This window comes from Phlebotomus argentipes, unplaced genomic scaffold (genome assembly GCF_947086385.1).
Source record: "Phlebotomus argentipes unplaced genomic scaffold, Phlebotomus argentipes genome assembly contig_15, whole genome shotgun sequence".
In the NCBI taxonomy this organism is placed as follows: Eukaryota; Metazoa; Arthropoda; class Insecta; order Diptera; family Psychodidae; genus Phlebotomus; species Phlebotomus argentipes.
The window spans coordinates 6,728,236-6,744,698 of NW_026776181.1; the positions used below are offsets into that span (position 1 = coordinate 6,728,236).

At 46.4% G+C, this 16,463-nt stretch overlaps 2 protein-coding genes across 2 annotated transcripts; both read left to right on the forward strand.

Annotated features, from left to right (window-relative positions):
- The first annotated feature begins 727 nt into the window (after positions 1-727).
- Positions 728-4,501, forward strand: LOC132261621 (gamma-aminobutyric acid receptor subunit beta-like). The gene is made up of 6 exons (XM_059760511.1): positions 728-1,505; positions 1,571-1,742; positions 1,813-2,143; positions 2,888-3,391; positions 3,539-3,766; positions 4,209-4,501. Exons 1-6 carry the CDS (start codon positions 1,462-1,464, stop codon positions 4,385-4,387), a joined length of 1,458 nt encoding a protein of 485 aa, XP_059616494.1. The 5' UTR covers positions 728-1,461; the 3' UTR covers positions 4,388-4,501.
- Positions 4,502-5,214: 713 nt separating this feature from the next.
- Positions 5,215-15,315, forward strand: LOC132261489 (low-density lipoprotein receptor-related protein 4). Its single transcript, XM_059760328.1, has 10 exons — positions 5,215-5,943; positions 6,620-8,072; positions 8,135-8,326; positions 8,392-9,432; positions 9,493-9,749; positions 9,810-10,184; positions 10,237-10,523; positions 10,590-12,064; positions 12,132-12,882; positions 13,208-15,315. Exons 1-10 carry the CDS (start codon positions 5,907-5,909, stop codon positions 13,286-13,288), a joined length of 5,949 nt encoding a protein of 1,982 aa, XP_059616311.1. The 5' UTR covers positions 5,215-5,906; the 3' UTR covers positions 13,289-15,315.
- Positions 15,316-16,463: the final 1,148 nt, after the last annotated feature.

Consider the following 16,463-nt stretch of genomic DNA (forward strand, 5'->3'; position numbering starts at 1 on the left):
AAACTGGGTACGAAAAAGCTTTGGATTTGAGTGACCATCTTCTGAAAATACACATTTTATGTGCGTGCCTTATGCAATTTTCCCTAAATGCCACTAAAAGTGTGATAACATAAAAGAATCGAAGGTTCAAGAATATTTGTTTTGTTCAATAAACTTAATCGTTACATTGAAACACGCGCTTCAGGAAGTAAGATTGCAGGACTCGATAGGAAATTGCACAAATTCGTGCCAAATTGCTCTGCTGAATGAGTTGGGAAAATTGAATTTCTTACCGCAAATAATTATGCTTGAAGAATACTCCATGAATGTACGTTTATTCGCTCTATTAATTACTGGGTGAGTTTTGGGAGTTGTGAATGATGTTTCTGACTCCCCAACTGACGTGTGCCTGTAATTTAATCTGGTGACTTTGTGGACCTTTCTTCTCATCTCGGTCAATATTTTAAAATTCCTGAAATCTCTCCATTTCTCTGGAATTTAACCCTCTCAAATCCGTGGGAAATCTGCAGAGATTCATGCGAGTGGTTGGGTGAAGTCGTGGAGAAATGTGTAATCCCAGAGATTTGGATGATTCCTGAGTGGTGAGCGGCAATAAATGTACCAATCCACAGATGGCGACTGATGGATCGCAAGTGGTGGGAGAGAAAATCAGCGCGATGCGGAAAATCTCGGTGTTGAAGGATGAAATGCGCAAGTGTGGCGGATGAGATTGAGTCCTTCTCATGGCGATGGCAAGTGTCTCGAGTCTCTGAGAGAATCGGCTCCCAGAGACAAATCAGATGTTCACTTGAACACCACGGATTTCGGCGAATCACTTTTTTGGGGGTTGACAGGGAGGAAAAAAAATTCGAGTGGATCGTCGTCGTGTGCAAAGGCGGTGAGGGATTTCATGTGGTATTCTTCGGTGCTATTGCTTCGGAAATTAATTTGTGATTTACCTTTTTGCGATATAGTGTCTGCTCAGTGTAGTAAAAGTGAGATTCCCTGTGATTGATCGGGAGAGAAGAGTGAAACGGATTAAATCCGCCCTCATCCAGGAGGATTGCTTAATCCTCCACCACCACGACCTTGTTCCACTTTCACACAATCGTGTGTCACCTCATTATAAACTTATATCCCCATTGTTTCAGCAGCCTCCTTCACCGAGACGTTTGCCTTTTTCCACTCCCTCTCTCCGCTCCTCAGGGGCGTCCCATTCGCTGGGCGTGCGGGGGGTTGGGCGGCGTGGCAAGAAGAAGTGGGTGGTCGTTGGTGGTTTATTTACTTGAGAAATATCCAGATTAAACGAACTGCGAAAGAGAGGCACACAAAAAATCTATATAGATGCTCATAAAGGCGCATAGTTTGAGGCAGTTTATCTGCTCACCAACTCAGCTGTGTCAATTTTGATCGACTGGGAGCACCTTGGCTGAGGGCGCGAAGGCATCATCAGGGCCGGGAGAGGGAAGAGTCAGGGTGAAAATGTTCCGATACATTCTTTTCCTGCTCTACTTCACGAGAATCAGGTGAGTTTCGCATCTCACCTCTTCGCATGGCATTAAAACAAATCCCATTTTTTCCCTCTTCCCAGCTATGCTTTCAGAGAAATGGCTGCCAGTCGCTTGGAGAACGTCACGCAGACCATTTCACGTCTGCTGGAGGGTTATGATATCAGGCTGAGACCCAACTTTGGCGGAGAGCCTCTCTTTGTGGGCATGGATCTCACGATTGCCAGCTTTGATGCCATCTCGGAAGTTAACATGGTGAGTGAACTGCGAGACCTTTTCTCTCTCCAGTCCATTTGATGCTTAATGAGAAGGATAAACCACCCAGGATTATACCATCACGATGTACTTGAATCAATACTGGCGAGACGAGCGGTTGGCCTTCAATGCGTTCAGCCAGCCCGAGGATGGGGCCAGGGCGAATGACGCTCTCACGCTGTCCGGGGACTTTGCCGAGAAGATCTGGGTGCCGGACACGTTCTTCGCCAACGACAAGAACAGCTTCCTGCACGACGTGACGGAGAGGAACAAGCTGGTGCGGCTGGCGGGCGACGGAGCCGTGACGTATGGCATGAGGTTCACCACGACGCTGGCCTGCATGATGGATTTGCACTACTATCCGCTGGACTCGCAGAATTGCACAGTTGAAATTGAGAGTTGTGAGTATATTCCTAAGTTAATCTGTGAGCTCATTAATTTCTTCCTGCATGCCTAAAAGCACTGTGAAACATGTCAAGAGACTTCAATTAACAGTAAATGGATTTGTTTGCTTAATATGGAATGTCTCATGCTGTATATTTTGTCCATAATGAGGAGGAAATTGAATTGGTTGTTTTACGCCAGCCAAGAAACAAGTTAATTTATCCGAAAATGTTGTCGCTACTCTTGGCAAATATCCCTAGGACATTAATTGAGTTATCAGCACACAAAGTTATGCCAGATCCTCAACCTCTTGCCTCTGAAATTCGTGCAGCGGCGAAGCATCTCTTTTGCATATGACCCAATTCTTTGGACTATAGCGAATCCCAGATTTTCCACCTGAATGCAAAAGTGCAGATTAAATCAGGGGGCAGATATTGTGGTCGGAAATGGTGTACATCTTTGCGGAAGTGTTAAAATATTTCGTCTATTTGCATTTCAAAAACTTCTTTTGCAGCAAATTAAGAAAAGTAAAGAGACTGGAAAATCAGAACAAATTATTCATGGACAAATCCTGGGACATTACGATCATTTCATACAATATGAAATCTAAGAATTTCCGTATTATTTTGTCGTATTATCTCCCCCTTGGCTTAAATATAGAGGATGCTGAAAATTCTGAATTGGAATATTTTACAGCTCTCTGTAGAGATTAATTCCCAATCTCAGTGCCCAATTGATTCTGAAATTGTGTGGCTTTTCAGATGGATACACAGTGATGGATGTTGTGATGTACTGGAAGCCAACCCCTGTGCGCGGGGTGGAGGAGGCCGAGCTGCCGCAGTTCACCATAATTGGGTACGAGACGAATGACCGCAAAGAGGAACTGGCCACAGGGACGTACCAGAGATTGTCGCTATCCTTTAAGCTGCAGCGCAACATTGGCTACTTCGTCTTTCAAACCTACTTGCCCAGCATCCTCATCGTGATGCTCTCCTGGGTCTCATTCTGGATCAACCACGAGGCCACGAGCGCCCGAGTGGCGCTGGGCATCACCACTGTTCTCACCATGACCACCATCAGCACGGGCGTGAGAAGTTCACTGCCACGCATTTCCTATGTGAAGGCGATCGACATTTACCTTGTGATGTGCTTCGTGTTCGTCTTTGCCGCCCTCCTTGAGTACGCCGCCGTCAATTACACCTACTGGGGTGCCAGAGCCAAAAAGAAGTGCAAAAAGAACAAGGAGGCAGAGCAGAAAGTCACAGGTATGTCCAGAACGTCCGCTGGCGTCCAGCCAAGCGGCCTGACAACATCAGTGATCACGCATCAAATATGCAAAATTCCAATTTCCCAAATTATCCCGCGACCATCATGAATTGTGCGCCATTCAGAGTCAATTTCCACGTTTGCAGGCAAGTCACCCAAAGCGGAGACCACCTCGTGCTCCACCGAGGACATTATCGAGCTGCAGGACGTGAGAATGAGTCCCATTGCCTCGCTGCGGAATCGACACAATTCATCAAACATCGGCTGGGCTGTGGGATCGGATTCAGTGGACATTGCCAAGTTTCCACCGAGCTTCCGGATCGCTCGCTCCTACGGCACAAGCAGAAGTGGTCTCCGATATCGCGGAAATCGGGGTGAGTAAATCAACAAGTTGCGTATGAGAGAAGAGTGCAAAAAGTGCCATTTTCCAAGACCACATCGCCTCTATTGGAGCCATAAAGTGAATGAATATTGCGCTTGTGAGGGAGCAAATTCGTCCTTTTCCCATATCCAGAGGTCAAATGATTCTGTCTAACATGATAAATCAAATTTATAACCCAAGAGATGCCTGGAAGCGCCCGTATATTCCATTGTCAGAAAGTCAACACACACAAACACACTCACACTGTGCCATCCAGAGAAATTTGTGAACTTTTGTGTCACAGTGTGTAAAAATATAATTTATCTTTTAAAATATACATTTCTTCAACTCGATTTATCTCTCTGGAAATCTCATGGGATTTTGAGGAAAAGCCCGGGGGATAATTTGTTTGCCATGTGACTCTCTTTGCCTAAGGCTTTCTTCCTCCTCCGCAGGCCCAGCTCAGAACCGTCCCAAAATGCTGCACGCCATCCGTCGGGGTGCTTCTGTGCTGAAAGTCACCCTGCCGAAAATCAAAGATGTCAACATCATTGATAAGTACTCGAGGGTGGTCTTCCCAGTGAGCTTTCTCGCCTTCAATGCGGGCTACTGGATCTTCTACGTGTTGGAATGATAAGAGAGACGCAGTGGGCGGTGTGGGCGACACCAGCAATCAGTCAGGGGACAAAGAGGACACGCAATAGAGTTACTTGAAAGGAGTCAAATAGATGAAGTTTCAAGCGTTAAATCATCTTTATTCTCCCTCGGCGTCTCAAGGCATCGCAAGGAGATCTTGTCACTCTCTCTTCCGCCAGTGGTTGTTGAGCGATAACTGAGTCTATCGCCTGAGATGTGGAGAATAAAATTTGATAGGAAAGATGACGGAGGTGTTGAACGACGAGGGGAAGACTCCTGACCCACAAAGTAATGTCTGAGATCTTGCGCAATCGTTGGGGCTTCAGTGTGGGGGCAATATCGATTGGATGCTGCAGACTCAAGGAGAAACTTCTCTCTCACTCTCACGCCCTCTGATTTATGCGCATTTAGCTGGTGAACGAGGAAATACGAGCGCAGAGTCGTGCTCAAAATGATGTTGCAGCAGCAGAAAGTGGAAATCTCGAGCGCTGCTGCAGAGATACAAGGTCTGATTGAATTTTCCCATGTTCTTAAGTGTGCGAAAATGCTCTGTAATTGCGTTTTGAAGTGATAACTTGAGAGATTCGTGGCTTGTTAGCTGCGCTTCATGAGCTCTTTATTCGCCTTCTCCCCCGCGCGATGCTGCGGAAGCGAGTGCGTGGCATATCTGTTGAGCGAGATGCTGGGGAGTCTGTGCACCCGAGCCAGGAGGCATGCGCACGTGGCAGTGACCAGCCTTACGGATTCCGGAGAGGAGAAGGCGACTCGAGAGGCGCTGTGTTACCCCAGGTCCTCTGAAAATTCCCATCAGTATCAAGCCAGCATCTTGCCCAATCGAGCGTGTTTTCTCAGTGGAGTGGCGTCCCAATTTTCAGAGACACTCACAGAGCCATCAGAGATTGGGTGTGCGCTTTGGAGAGCGTATCCGATGGTGAAGTGTCGCGGGCAAAAATAGCCACTGTGTGTGGAATTGCTCAAGTGTGGCGGAAAAGTGCGTTTTTGGGGTAAAAATAATCTCTCCTGTCCAGAGAGGCAGGGAAGAGCTGCTGCGGGCGGACGGGGAGGGGAGAGGAAAAAATTTTCCTCAAGTGGGTGTGTGCCCGAAATTCATCACGGCGAGAGTCTTGCGTTGTGGCAACTTTTTCAGTGCAGTGGGTGGCTTCAGTGGAGTCTGCATGGGCAGCCCGTGAAGTGTGTGTGTGATGTGAAGGACTCCGGAGTGCAGTGGCAACATCTGGCTGACGGGACAAATGTGAGGAGTGGCCTTTTCTCGTGTCTTCGCCCCGTCATGAGGCGCAGCTATAAGAGAAGACTTACCTGGCTGCCGATCCCCTGAGCGGCTGCCTCTTCCTTTTGCTCTTGTGCGTGTGTCACCTACTTCTTCCGTGGGGATGGCTCCACCAGCGCCCCAGGGAGCATCTTAGTGCCGCGGCGAGACCTCGAGGAAGTGCGTGACCATCCCTGAAAAAAAAACGCCACACCGCAACTCCTCAGCATCTCTGCAGATTTCTCCACAAATGATTTATCTCTTCACGTTGCTGCTTCTGGGCACGAGTGAGTAATTTTTCTTTATATATTCTCTGCATCCCTTTTCCACCACGCCATATGAGCCCCAAAATGCAGCCTCCCCTTTTTTTGGTGAAAATTCCACAGGGCGTGGAGTGGGCAAATGGTGGAGCGCAAAAAAGAGTGGTTCGTTGAGAAAAGCCCGTGGGATGCTGTGATATCGATTTCATTATCAGACTCAGCGCCGACGCAAATCTACCGTTCATTCATAGAGATTTCCCACCCACTCGCCGCCCCACTTGCTTCACCCACGTCCACCCACCGCCTCCGCCATCCACCCTATCCGCCGCCCCGCTGGCCCCCTTTCTTGGCCCCTTTTCGCACACGCCAGCACTGATGCAATCCAGGCGGTTCCCCGGCGGACAACCACCTGAAATCGCGCCCCGAAGCGGGGCCCCTAAATTTAGCCCGCTAAAAGGGATAATTACGAATCGATAGAGAGTGAAAGTCTCGCTTGGATTTACCTTGAAAGCCTCCACACAATATTGAAGCCATCCTTCGATAAATTAATTTATTTCGGGAAAATGGACGACTGCATAATTGGAAGGATATTTTTAAACTGTGCGTTCAATGTCTTGTTTTTTTCCAAAGTATGTAGAAAATGCTGCAAATTTTCCATTGCGCCCAGTGAAATAGGTCAAATGACAACCCTTTCTTCCACCAGGGACGTATGCTATAGCGGACGATCAGTTGCCGACAGAATGGCCAGACTACGGGCGTCAAGTGAGACCTCTGAACACTGGCGCTGCACGCCAAATGTACGGCTCGGGATCTCTGCGTCCGGCGGGTCCTCTGCCCACGCCGCGTCGCAAGGAACCTGACGACGGCAGTCTTCAGCCATCCCGGCTGGCTCACGGAGTCCTCGTGACGAAGCCTCACTCGCCGCCCAGCAACTCGGATCAGCCCAATGAGGCTAACGCCCGAAGCATGGGCGCTCCTCGGTCCTACCCGAATGTGGATTTGTATGGCATGCGGGACTTTGGGCAGCGCCGAGGAGACGAGGGACGGTCGAGCTTTGGCCACCATCCAGGCGAGACTCACGAGTATGTGCCTCAAGTGGGGCACTTCAGTATCCAACATGACGATGACGATATTATGAAGAATGGCGGCGGAGGTGACGAAGGTGGCACTGAGTGCAATCTGCAGTGCGAGGAGTGGGAGTTTCCGTGCTCAGAGAGCTGCTCGTGCATCCACAAGGACGGGAGATGTGACGGGACGGCGGACTGTGAGGATCAGGAGGATGAAATGGAGTGTGAGGACATCAGCGAGGAGATCGTCAAGAACATCAGGACAAAGTGTGAATCCACTGGGCTGCACATAATGTGCCCAAGAACCTATCGCTGCATCAACAAGGGGTGGCTCTGCGACGGCGACAACGACTGTGGCGACTACTCGGACGAGACACACTGCGGCGCCAGGCACAACTGCTCTGATGACCAGTTTGAGTGCCTGAACGGACTCTGCATTCAGCAGACGTGGATGTGCGACGGCGAGAACGACTGCAAGGACTACTCGGATGAGATCAACTGCACGCGCCTGGCCTGCTCTCCACAAGAGTTTCAGTGTGCCGACGGGGCGTGTGTCTCACAATCCTTCCGCTGTGACTCCGACGTGGATTGTGCCGATGCCAGTGACGAGGTGGCCTGCGAGTCTCCCATGGCGCTCTGTCCCGAGGGAGAGTTTCGCTGTCGCGGAGCCTCAGGCAGCCTCGGCAACACAGGCGGACGTTGCATCCAACAGCGCTTCCGCTGCGACGGTGACAACGACTGCGGCGACTGGAGTGACGAGGAGGGATGCCCACGGAAGGTGGTCAGCTGCGGAGCCAATGAGTTCAAGTGCGACGACGGAACGTGCATCCCTGATCGCTGGAGATGCGACGGGGAGCAGGATTGCGACAGTGGTGAGGATGAGAAGAAGTGCTCAGATGGCTCCAAAGATGCTCACAGAACGTGCGCCGGAGACGAACACACCTGTCGCGATGGCAGATGCATCCTCAAATCCTGGCTCTGTGACGGCATTGCGGATTGCAAGCGTGGCGAGGATGAACTCGACTGCGAGATTCACTGCGAAATCGGTCAATTCTCCTGTCCAGCACACAGGAACTCCTCAAATATCAAGTGAGTTTTATTTTTATTGGAAATCCCTGATCGCTGGTGTACTAATCGAAGGTGTTTTACAGAATTTGCGTGAATCAGAAGCACATCTGCGATGGCCAGAATGACTGTCCAGGAGCTGAAGATGAACAGAACTGCCCCAAGACCCGCACTTGTGGTCCCAATTCAAAGTGCGAGCAAGTGTGCATCACAACATCCACTGGACGTGATGAGTGCGCTTGCAGAGTGGGCTTTATCCTCCATGCCAATGGATACAAGTGAGTTTTTCCTTATTTCATGCGTGACTCCTCTTCCTCAACATAGGCTTCTTTTAATGTTGCAGCTGCTCCGACATTGACGAGTGCCAATTTTCATCGGATCCAGTCTGTTCTCAAAATTGCATCAACACTTACGGCTCCTTCATGTGCTCCTGCGTCTCTGGCTACGTCCTTCGTCCTGACTTGAGAACCTGCAAGGCGCTCGGTTCCTCCATGAAACTCATCATGGCCAATCGTGCGGACTTGCGACAGATTTCTCTGAATAAGAAGTACACTTCGCTCATCAAGGGACTCCACAATGCCATTGCCGTGGACTTTCACTACGCTCGCGGACTCATATTCTGGACAGATGTCTCCACGGATGTCATCAAGAGGGCATACATCAATGGAACGGGGATTCGCGATGTGATCAAGTGGGGTTTGGAGTCTCCTGGCGGATTGGCCGTTGACTGGATTCACGATTTGATTTTCTTTACGGATTCTGGCACCAGAAGAGTGGAAGTGACGACATTTGATGGCTCCCTGAGGGCAGTGATTGCGGCTAATGACCTGGACAAGCCCAGAGCAATTGTTGTTCATCCAGGAGAGATTCTGCTCTTCTGGTCAGATTGGGGACCCAATCCCAAAATTGAGCGCTCCTTCCTCGACGGCTCTGGGCGACAGACCATCATCACTGAGGGCGTGTTCTGGCCAAATGGACTCGCCCTTGATTATACAACTGACAGGATTTACTGGGCAGATGCCAAGCATCACGTGATCGAGAGCGCCAGATACGATGGCAGTGATAGGAAGAAGATCCTCAGCAATCACTTGCCGCATCCCTTCGCTTTGACGATCTTCGAGGACTCCATGTTCTGGACTGATTGGCACACAAAGAGCATCAGCACGGCGAATAAGATCACCGGAAAGGGCTTCAGAACAGTTCATGAGGGTCTTCATTTTCCCATGGATTTGCACAGCTTCCATCCAGCTCGACAGCCAGACTACAAGAGCCGATGCCAGTTGGACAAGAGAGGTCTCAAGGGCGGATGCAGTCATCTTTGCCTTCCCAACAAGTTTAGTCGCAGATGCTCCTGCCCGATTGGTTTGACACTGAAGGAAGATCAGTAAGTCACTGTCTATCCTATATTCTTGCTTCATTTAACTGACATTTGGTGATTTTGCAGAAGAACTTGCACTTCTGTGCCAGACAAACTGCTCCTCATTGCGCGAAAGAAGGACATCAGACTGCGGCAATTGGAGCCCAGAAATGCCTCCATTGAAGTGGATATGGTGGTTCCTCTGGATGGACTCAAGTCCGCTGTGGCTCTCGAGTGGTGCAGCTCTTCGGATTATATTTACTGGACAGATGTTGGACGTGGAAGTATCAGCCGAGCTTTTCTCAATGGCAGCAATCAAGCTACAATAATCTCCACGAATCTCGGTAAGATACTCAATGTGACAACACTGTTAAGATTCCTGGCTATAATCCTGATTTTTACAGTGGCTCCTGCCGGAATTGCCATTGACTGGATCACCGATAAGATCTACTTCACGGACTCAGGAACAAATCGCATTGAAGTGGCTTCTGGTGATGGGAAGAAACGATCGCTACTCATCTGGCAGGGCCTGGACAAGCCTAGAGACATCGTGGTGGATCCCATCAATGCGAAAATGATGTTTTGGTCGGACTGGGGAAAGACGCCGCAGATAGAAAAGGCAGGGATGGATGGCATTGGCCGCGAGAGTCTGGTTACCAGTGGTCTTCTCTGGCCCAATGGATTGTCTGTGGAGCACAATCGACTGTATTTCGTTGACGGCGGGACAAAAATCCTGGAGTTCATCAACTTTGACGGAAGTGGCCGAAAGACCCTTATAAGTAAGTCTCCAGATCAGTTCAAGAATGCAGAGAATTTAATACCTTCTCACAGATTCAGGGTTACTGCATCCTTTCGGACTGGACATCATGGGCAATCGCGTGTATTGGAGCGACTGGGAGACTTTCAGTGTTGAGTCTGCAGATAAGCGAACGGGAAAGGATCTCAAGAGGATCATTAGTAACACCAGCGACTTGATGGACATCAGGATCTTCCACAGGAACAGGGACACAATCTATAGTCCTTGTGGAATTGACAATGGCGGTTGTAGTCATCTTTGTCTCCTGAACCCATCAGCTAACGGATATTCTTGCGCTTGCCCAATTGGTGTCAAGTTGACGGTGAGATTATGACTGAATGTGGGGAACTTATAGGAGGAATTCTTATCATTTTTTTTTATTTTATAGAGGGACAATCGGACTTGCAGCGAAGCTCCCACTAACTTTGTCATCTTCGCCCATCGCATTGACATTCGGCAAATTTCTCTGGACATGGATTATCAAATTGACGTGGTTCTGCCGATTCCTGGCCTCACCAATGTTGTGGCAATTGATGTTGATCGCAAAACAGGCTATATCTACTGGTCGGACACTGTGGAGGATTGCATCATCCGCTCGTCTGTGGACGGAATGGAGGTTGAGCACATCATTGATGATAGCATCGATAGTGTGGATGGTCTGGCTATTGACTCAATTGGCAGGAAGATCTACTGGACAGACTCTGGGCGGCACACGATTGAAGTCAGTGAACTGAATGGAAGTAACAGAGCCGTGCTTGTGTGGAAGGATCTCGAGTCGCCTCGCGGATTGGCCATCAACTATGAGAGCGGTCTCATGTTCTGGTCAGATTTTGGGTCAATTCCGCGAATTGAAAGGGCCGAGATGGACGGTGAGCGTCGAGTGAAGATCATAGAGTCCAAGATCGGATGGCCAAATGCACTTTCAATTGACGAGCCCGAGAAGAGGATCTACTGGACAGATGCGCAATACAATTGCATTGAATCGGCTGACTTTGATGGCAATTACCGAAAGGTGTTGATTTCCGATTTGCCCCATCCTTATGGCGTTGCTGTGTCAGAGAGTGAGATTTACTGGACAGATTGGAAGAGTCAGGCGCTGCATGTCACGCCCAAGATCAGCGTCAATTCCAGCAGGACTCTTCTTGAGAAACTCGAGGGATTGATGGATGTGAAGATCATCAAGCAGGAAGTGGATGTGTCCAAGAACACTTGTGGTGAATTCAATGGCAACTGCAGTCATCTTTGTCTCCGAAATGCCGCCTCCTTTACCTGCAAATGTCCCACAGGACTCAATATGAAGGCAGGAAGTGACAAAGAGTGCGAAACTCTTCCGCAATCATATCTCATAATCGCTTCAAGGAACGGCATTGGCCAAATATCTCTGGAATCCTCAGACTTCTTTGACGTCATGTTGCCCATCGAAGGCGTCCACGGCGGAGTGGCTCTGGATTATCACTACAACGAGTCCAAGCTCTTCTACGCTGACGTCAACATCGATGTGATCAAGTCGGTGAATCTGGAGAATCCCTCAGAGACCAGAACAATCGTGACAGGGCTCAACATTCCCAATGGATTGGCAGTTGATTGGGTGGCGAACAACATTTTCTGGACAGACACTGGACTGAAGGTGCTGGAAGTGGCCAAGCTCGATGGATCCTTCAGGAAGATCATTCTCAAGGAGGATCTGAATGATCCGAGAGCAATGATTGTCTATCCCAAGTACGGGTACATTTTCTTCGCTGACTGGGGCACAAAGCCTGGCCATCCGTCAAAGATTGAACGCTGCTACATGGACGGCACCTCGAGGAGAAACATCATCGACTCAAATCTGGGATTTCCCAATGGACTTGCACTGGATTTCAAGTGAGTCGTCGAAGGATTTCCTGACCCTTTCAATTGAATTTAACCTAAAAATGCTTTTGTGTTGCAGGAAAAACAAGATTTTCTGGGCTGATGCTCTTGAGGACAAGATTGAATCTGCTGATCTGGACGGCAAGAATCGCCACGTGGTTGTTCATCACTCAGTTCATCCCTTCGGCGTGACTCTGTACGATTCTTTCGTGTACTACACGGATTGGTACAACAAGAGCGTCTTCCGGGCCTCAATGGTGACCACCAACCCGGCCGCTGAGGAAATTCGCCATGGTCTTCCCGGAGCTCTGGAGATTCGCTCTGTGGCGCCATCGCGTCAGCCCAATGACTACTCGCCCTGTGGCAACCAGAACGGCGGCTGCACGCATCTCTGTCTCTTCCGGGAGAAGTCTTACGTGTGCGCCTGTCCGGACAGGATGCAGGGCGAGTGCAAGACTGAACCCCTCTTCCTTGTGCCGCTGCGACGCCCCGGGGATCCTGAAGAGCCCCCGCCTGAGGGTGGCTATGATGACAACAAGGGCTACGGGATGTTTGTGGTGAAGGACAGCCACGCTCAGGCTGTGATCATCGCCACGGCCGTTCTTACGGTGATCCTCGTGATTGTCATCATCGCCATTCTGGTGCTGGTCTTCAACAGCCGACGTAAAACTGAGAATCGCGCAAGCAACAACGGCAACAGATTCATGCTCACATTCACGAATCCCAACTACAATGGCACGGATGGGCAGCACAACGGGGAATCCTCTGTGGAATCTTCGGCGGGCTCATCCAAGAGGATTTGGAAGAGACTGAAATACGACAGATCAACGGTGAGTAAATGTTGAAGATTGTGTGATTCTAGAGAAAAAAAATATTGAGGCCCTTATTTTGATTTTTTCCAATTCCTCATAAAAATGAAGAAATCAAAGGTATCTACAAAGTGTTGTCGCGTTTCTTTGAAAATGTTCTAAGATTTAGTATTTTCGCTGTTTCTGTTCTGACAAAAGCTATCAAAAAATAGCATATTAGTGAGTAGTTATTCAGGATTTTCTTTTTAAATTATAAATGTAGACTTTTTTTCATGTTATTATCTTTGCTTTTCAAGTCACAAACATGTAAGTGCTTGCATTAAAGTGATAATGTGAATATTTTCAGGAACAAGTTTACGAGGAGAAATGCCTTGGTAATCCAGAAGCTCCCAACACTTTGATGCCGTCATCACTCAATAATTACTAAGAAATTGCTAAGAACAAACACTGAAATTGAAAAACAGGTTGTTGACTTTCATATGATGTGAAAAATCCAATTAAAGAAACACTTTGCACGCTTGAATGAAGAAAACAAGGGAAATAGACGTAAAGAATTATGTTAAAAAAAAATTACATGTCCTAAGTGAAAAAAAAAACATTTATTAAATGGAAAACAATAACTTGACGAGACTTAATTGTTAAATTTTAGAGATATTTAAAAATATTACTTTAAATAGTAATTGATGAACAAAATTATTATGAAATGCACGGTTCCCGGACACCTAAATAGAGAAGAAGAAAACAAGACAAAGAAGAGAAGAATAACAGAGGAGAAATCCTTATTCCCAGATGAATTAAAATTAAACTTCTGTGTAAAGAAAAAAAGAATCTAAGGAATGGTATAAATTTTTGAAATACATATTAATTAAATGGCGTCATCTTTTTCATACAGGAAGACATTTAGAATGATATCGCGCTCTTGTGTTTGGAGGGATTTCAATTTTCCGAGAAGGATGAAAACAAAGTGTTGTATAAAATAGTTCTTGAGAGAAATGCATGGAAATAAAATGTGAAGAGAAACTATTCCAAGAAGTTCATAAATACTAAATAAATGACATATTTTATAATAAAAGAAAACGAATGCATAAAGATTGTAAAAGTTAATCCTATTATGAAATGGAAAGAATCTAAAACATTTCTTTTTGTCTGACATTTAGAGCAGAATTTATTGATTTGCCAATCCTTCCAGGTATTCCAATTCTTTATCTCTATCTTCTTTCATATTCTGCAAAATAATGATCAGACAACTGTGAGAATTATGTGCCAAAAAAATCGTAGTGAGAAAGAAAACATGCGAAAGGAGATGAAAATATAGTGAAGAATGATACAATTTCAATATTATCCATATTGATTTGCAAAAATGCCTCCATCAAGTGAGTGATTCTATAAATTCCAGATGTTGGCTCGTCTGGGCTTTGCTAGAATCCAAGTCATTGATCGTGGAGAGAAATTTAATTGCTCGAATTACAATTATACTTTGAATGAAAAAGTTTTTCCAGAGACAAAAAATAAGCACATATAGTGCGCGTTTTAGTGCAAAAATATATGTCTTATGGACAAAGTTCAACTGAGTTCTGGTTTTTAATCGCGAAATACGGGTTTGTGGGACGGAGAAATTGGCGGAATTGTAGGTGAGAGAATCCTAAAGATATGTGAACCCTTACAATACACTTCAATGATCTTCTCCGCAGTGCTGAAAATAGTGAAACACAGAAAGCATACGATTGAAGATAAGAATTTTCCACTAGATTAAGCATTAGAGAGAAAGAGAGAGAGAAAGAGGGAGATGATAAATTATTTTTGTATTTTTTGCACGCTAAAGGCATTAATTTAACAAAATCAAGGTATTTGACAACCTTATTGCTAGACGAAGGGTAATTGAGTAGGAGAAGCATAACATGAGAAACGAAAAGAACTCAGTGCGATGCATTGTAAGGGTTTTGGGAAAAGTTTATACCTCAGAATGAGATGAAGAATAGGAAACATTTTTAACAATTACATATTCTTTATAATATTCTTTTTCTCAAAAACGAATGAAACACTCATAACCTAAGAAATGAATACCCAAAAATTACATGGGAAAACAATATGACTTCGAACGAGAGACTTCCAAGAAATAATATCTAATTTATTTTATATATAATAACATTGTAATAATTGACGAAAGTGGCGCCAAAGAGCGAAGATTGCATGAGAGAAAGAGTGAGTATTATAATGTTACATTATATAAAGGTGACACATAATAATTTTAACATGGAGTAAAGTGAAAAAAAAACTTTTACGCGAATCGAGGATGATGAGACGGAGGAAACGCAGATCCATTTACAAAAAGGGATATAAAAAAAAATGATTTGAGAAATTAAATGACAAAATGTGTAAAGCCTCCGACACATTTTATTATTATATTTATTGTATGATGAAATTGAATAAATAAATGTATAAATGTTGAAAATTTGCAGAGACTTTTGTTGGAAAGTTTTTAGATGCACAAATTCTGCATAATTTTTGAAAATTAGGGAGAATTCCGATTGAATAGCGAGAAGGAGAGAGTCAAAAAGGGACTGAAGAACAGCTTGGACAAAGGATGACCGTAGAGAGAATGCATTTTAAGGATCCTCATCGGCTTTTCTCGCACCGGAAAGGATGCGTCTGAAGAATTTCTTTTGAAGTGGCCTTTGTGGCGCCAATACTGATGTTCAGGCTCTCTTCTTTCGCTCCTCTCCACCCAGTGAAAGAAAGACCCCGATGAGAATCACTCCAATATGTTGAGCATTAGGTATTTTTTTCGGGAATTGAACCCCTCACACCATGACTCTTTTGCTATTTATCTCCTCTATCAATTAATATCATGGCACGTCCGTCCGTGTATCGAGTTTCTCTAATTGCCGATGGAAAGCCAGGCTTCTGAGCCTAGGCGGGAAAAAAGAAGGCATCGTTAGTATGCCTATGGGGTGAACGAAACAATAATATTCGCGTTTTGTGACGAAAAAAATGCAAATTTTTGCGCACAACACACCAAAGTCTATAATGTGCGATTATCTTGGCCGGAGTCATAGGCCTCGAAAAAATGTGTGTAATATTTTCTCTTCTGTGCAAAAAAAACAGCCATCGCGAACTGACGACAGGAAGAGCGACAGAGAGGGAGAAGAGAGTGTTGTCATTAAAATTCGCAATATTACCATACAAATTGTCCGATGAGACAATTTATGAATAAAGTACCATCATAGGCCTGTCATTATGTTGCGATACACGGCAAAGGTTGACGTGCAGAAATGGATATCTATATATTTTTGCCAATTTCGAGTTCATCAGCCCCGCGCACCGGAGCCTTTTAATTTTTAAATGGCCTAAGCTCACACGAGGGGAGAGGCCATTTAACAGGCCTCCCAAAGGCGATCACATATCTTCGGCTCGCAAATTAGTTCTAACGTTCGCTCGCCCGTTACCTTTTCGCTTCGGTGGTGCCCAAATTTATCGCCCCGGTATCGCATCCTTGGCCGTGATAAAGAGCCAATCAACCCAAAATGCCTCGCTCTCGGGCACGCAGGCCGAGGCGTTGACATGAGCCTCTCCTGCATGCGTTGCCTCACTGAAAGCTTTAT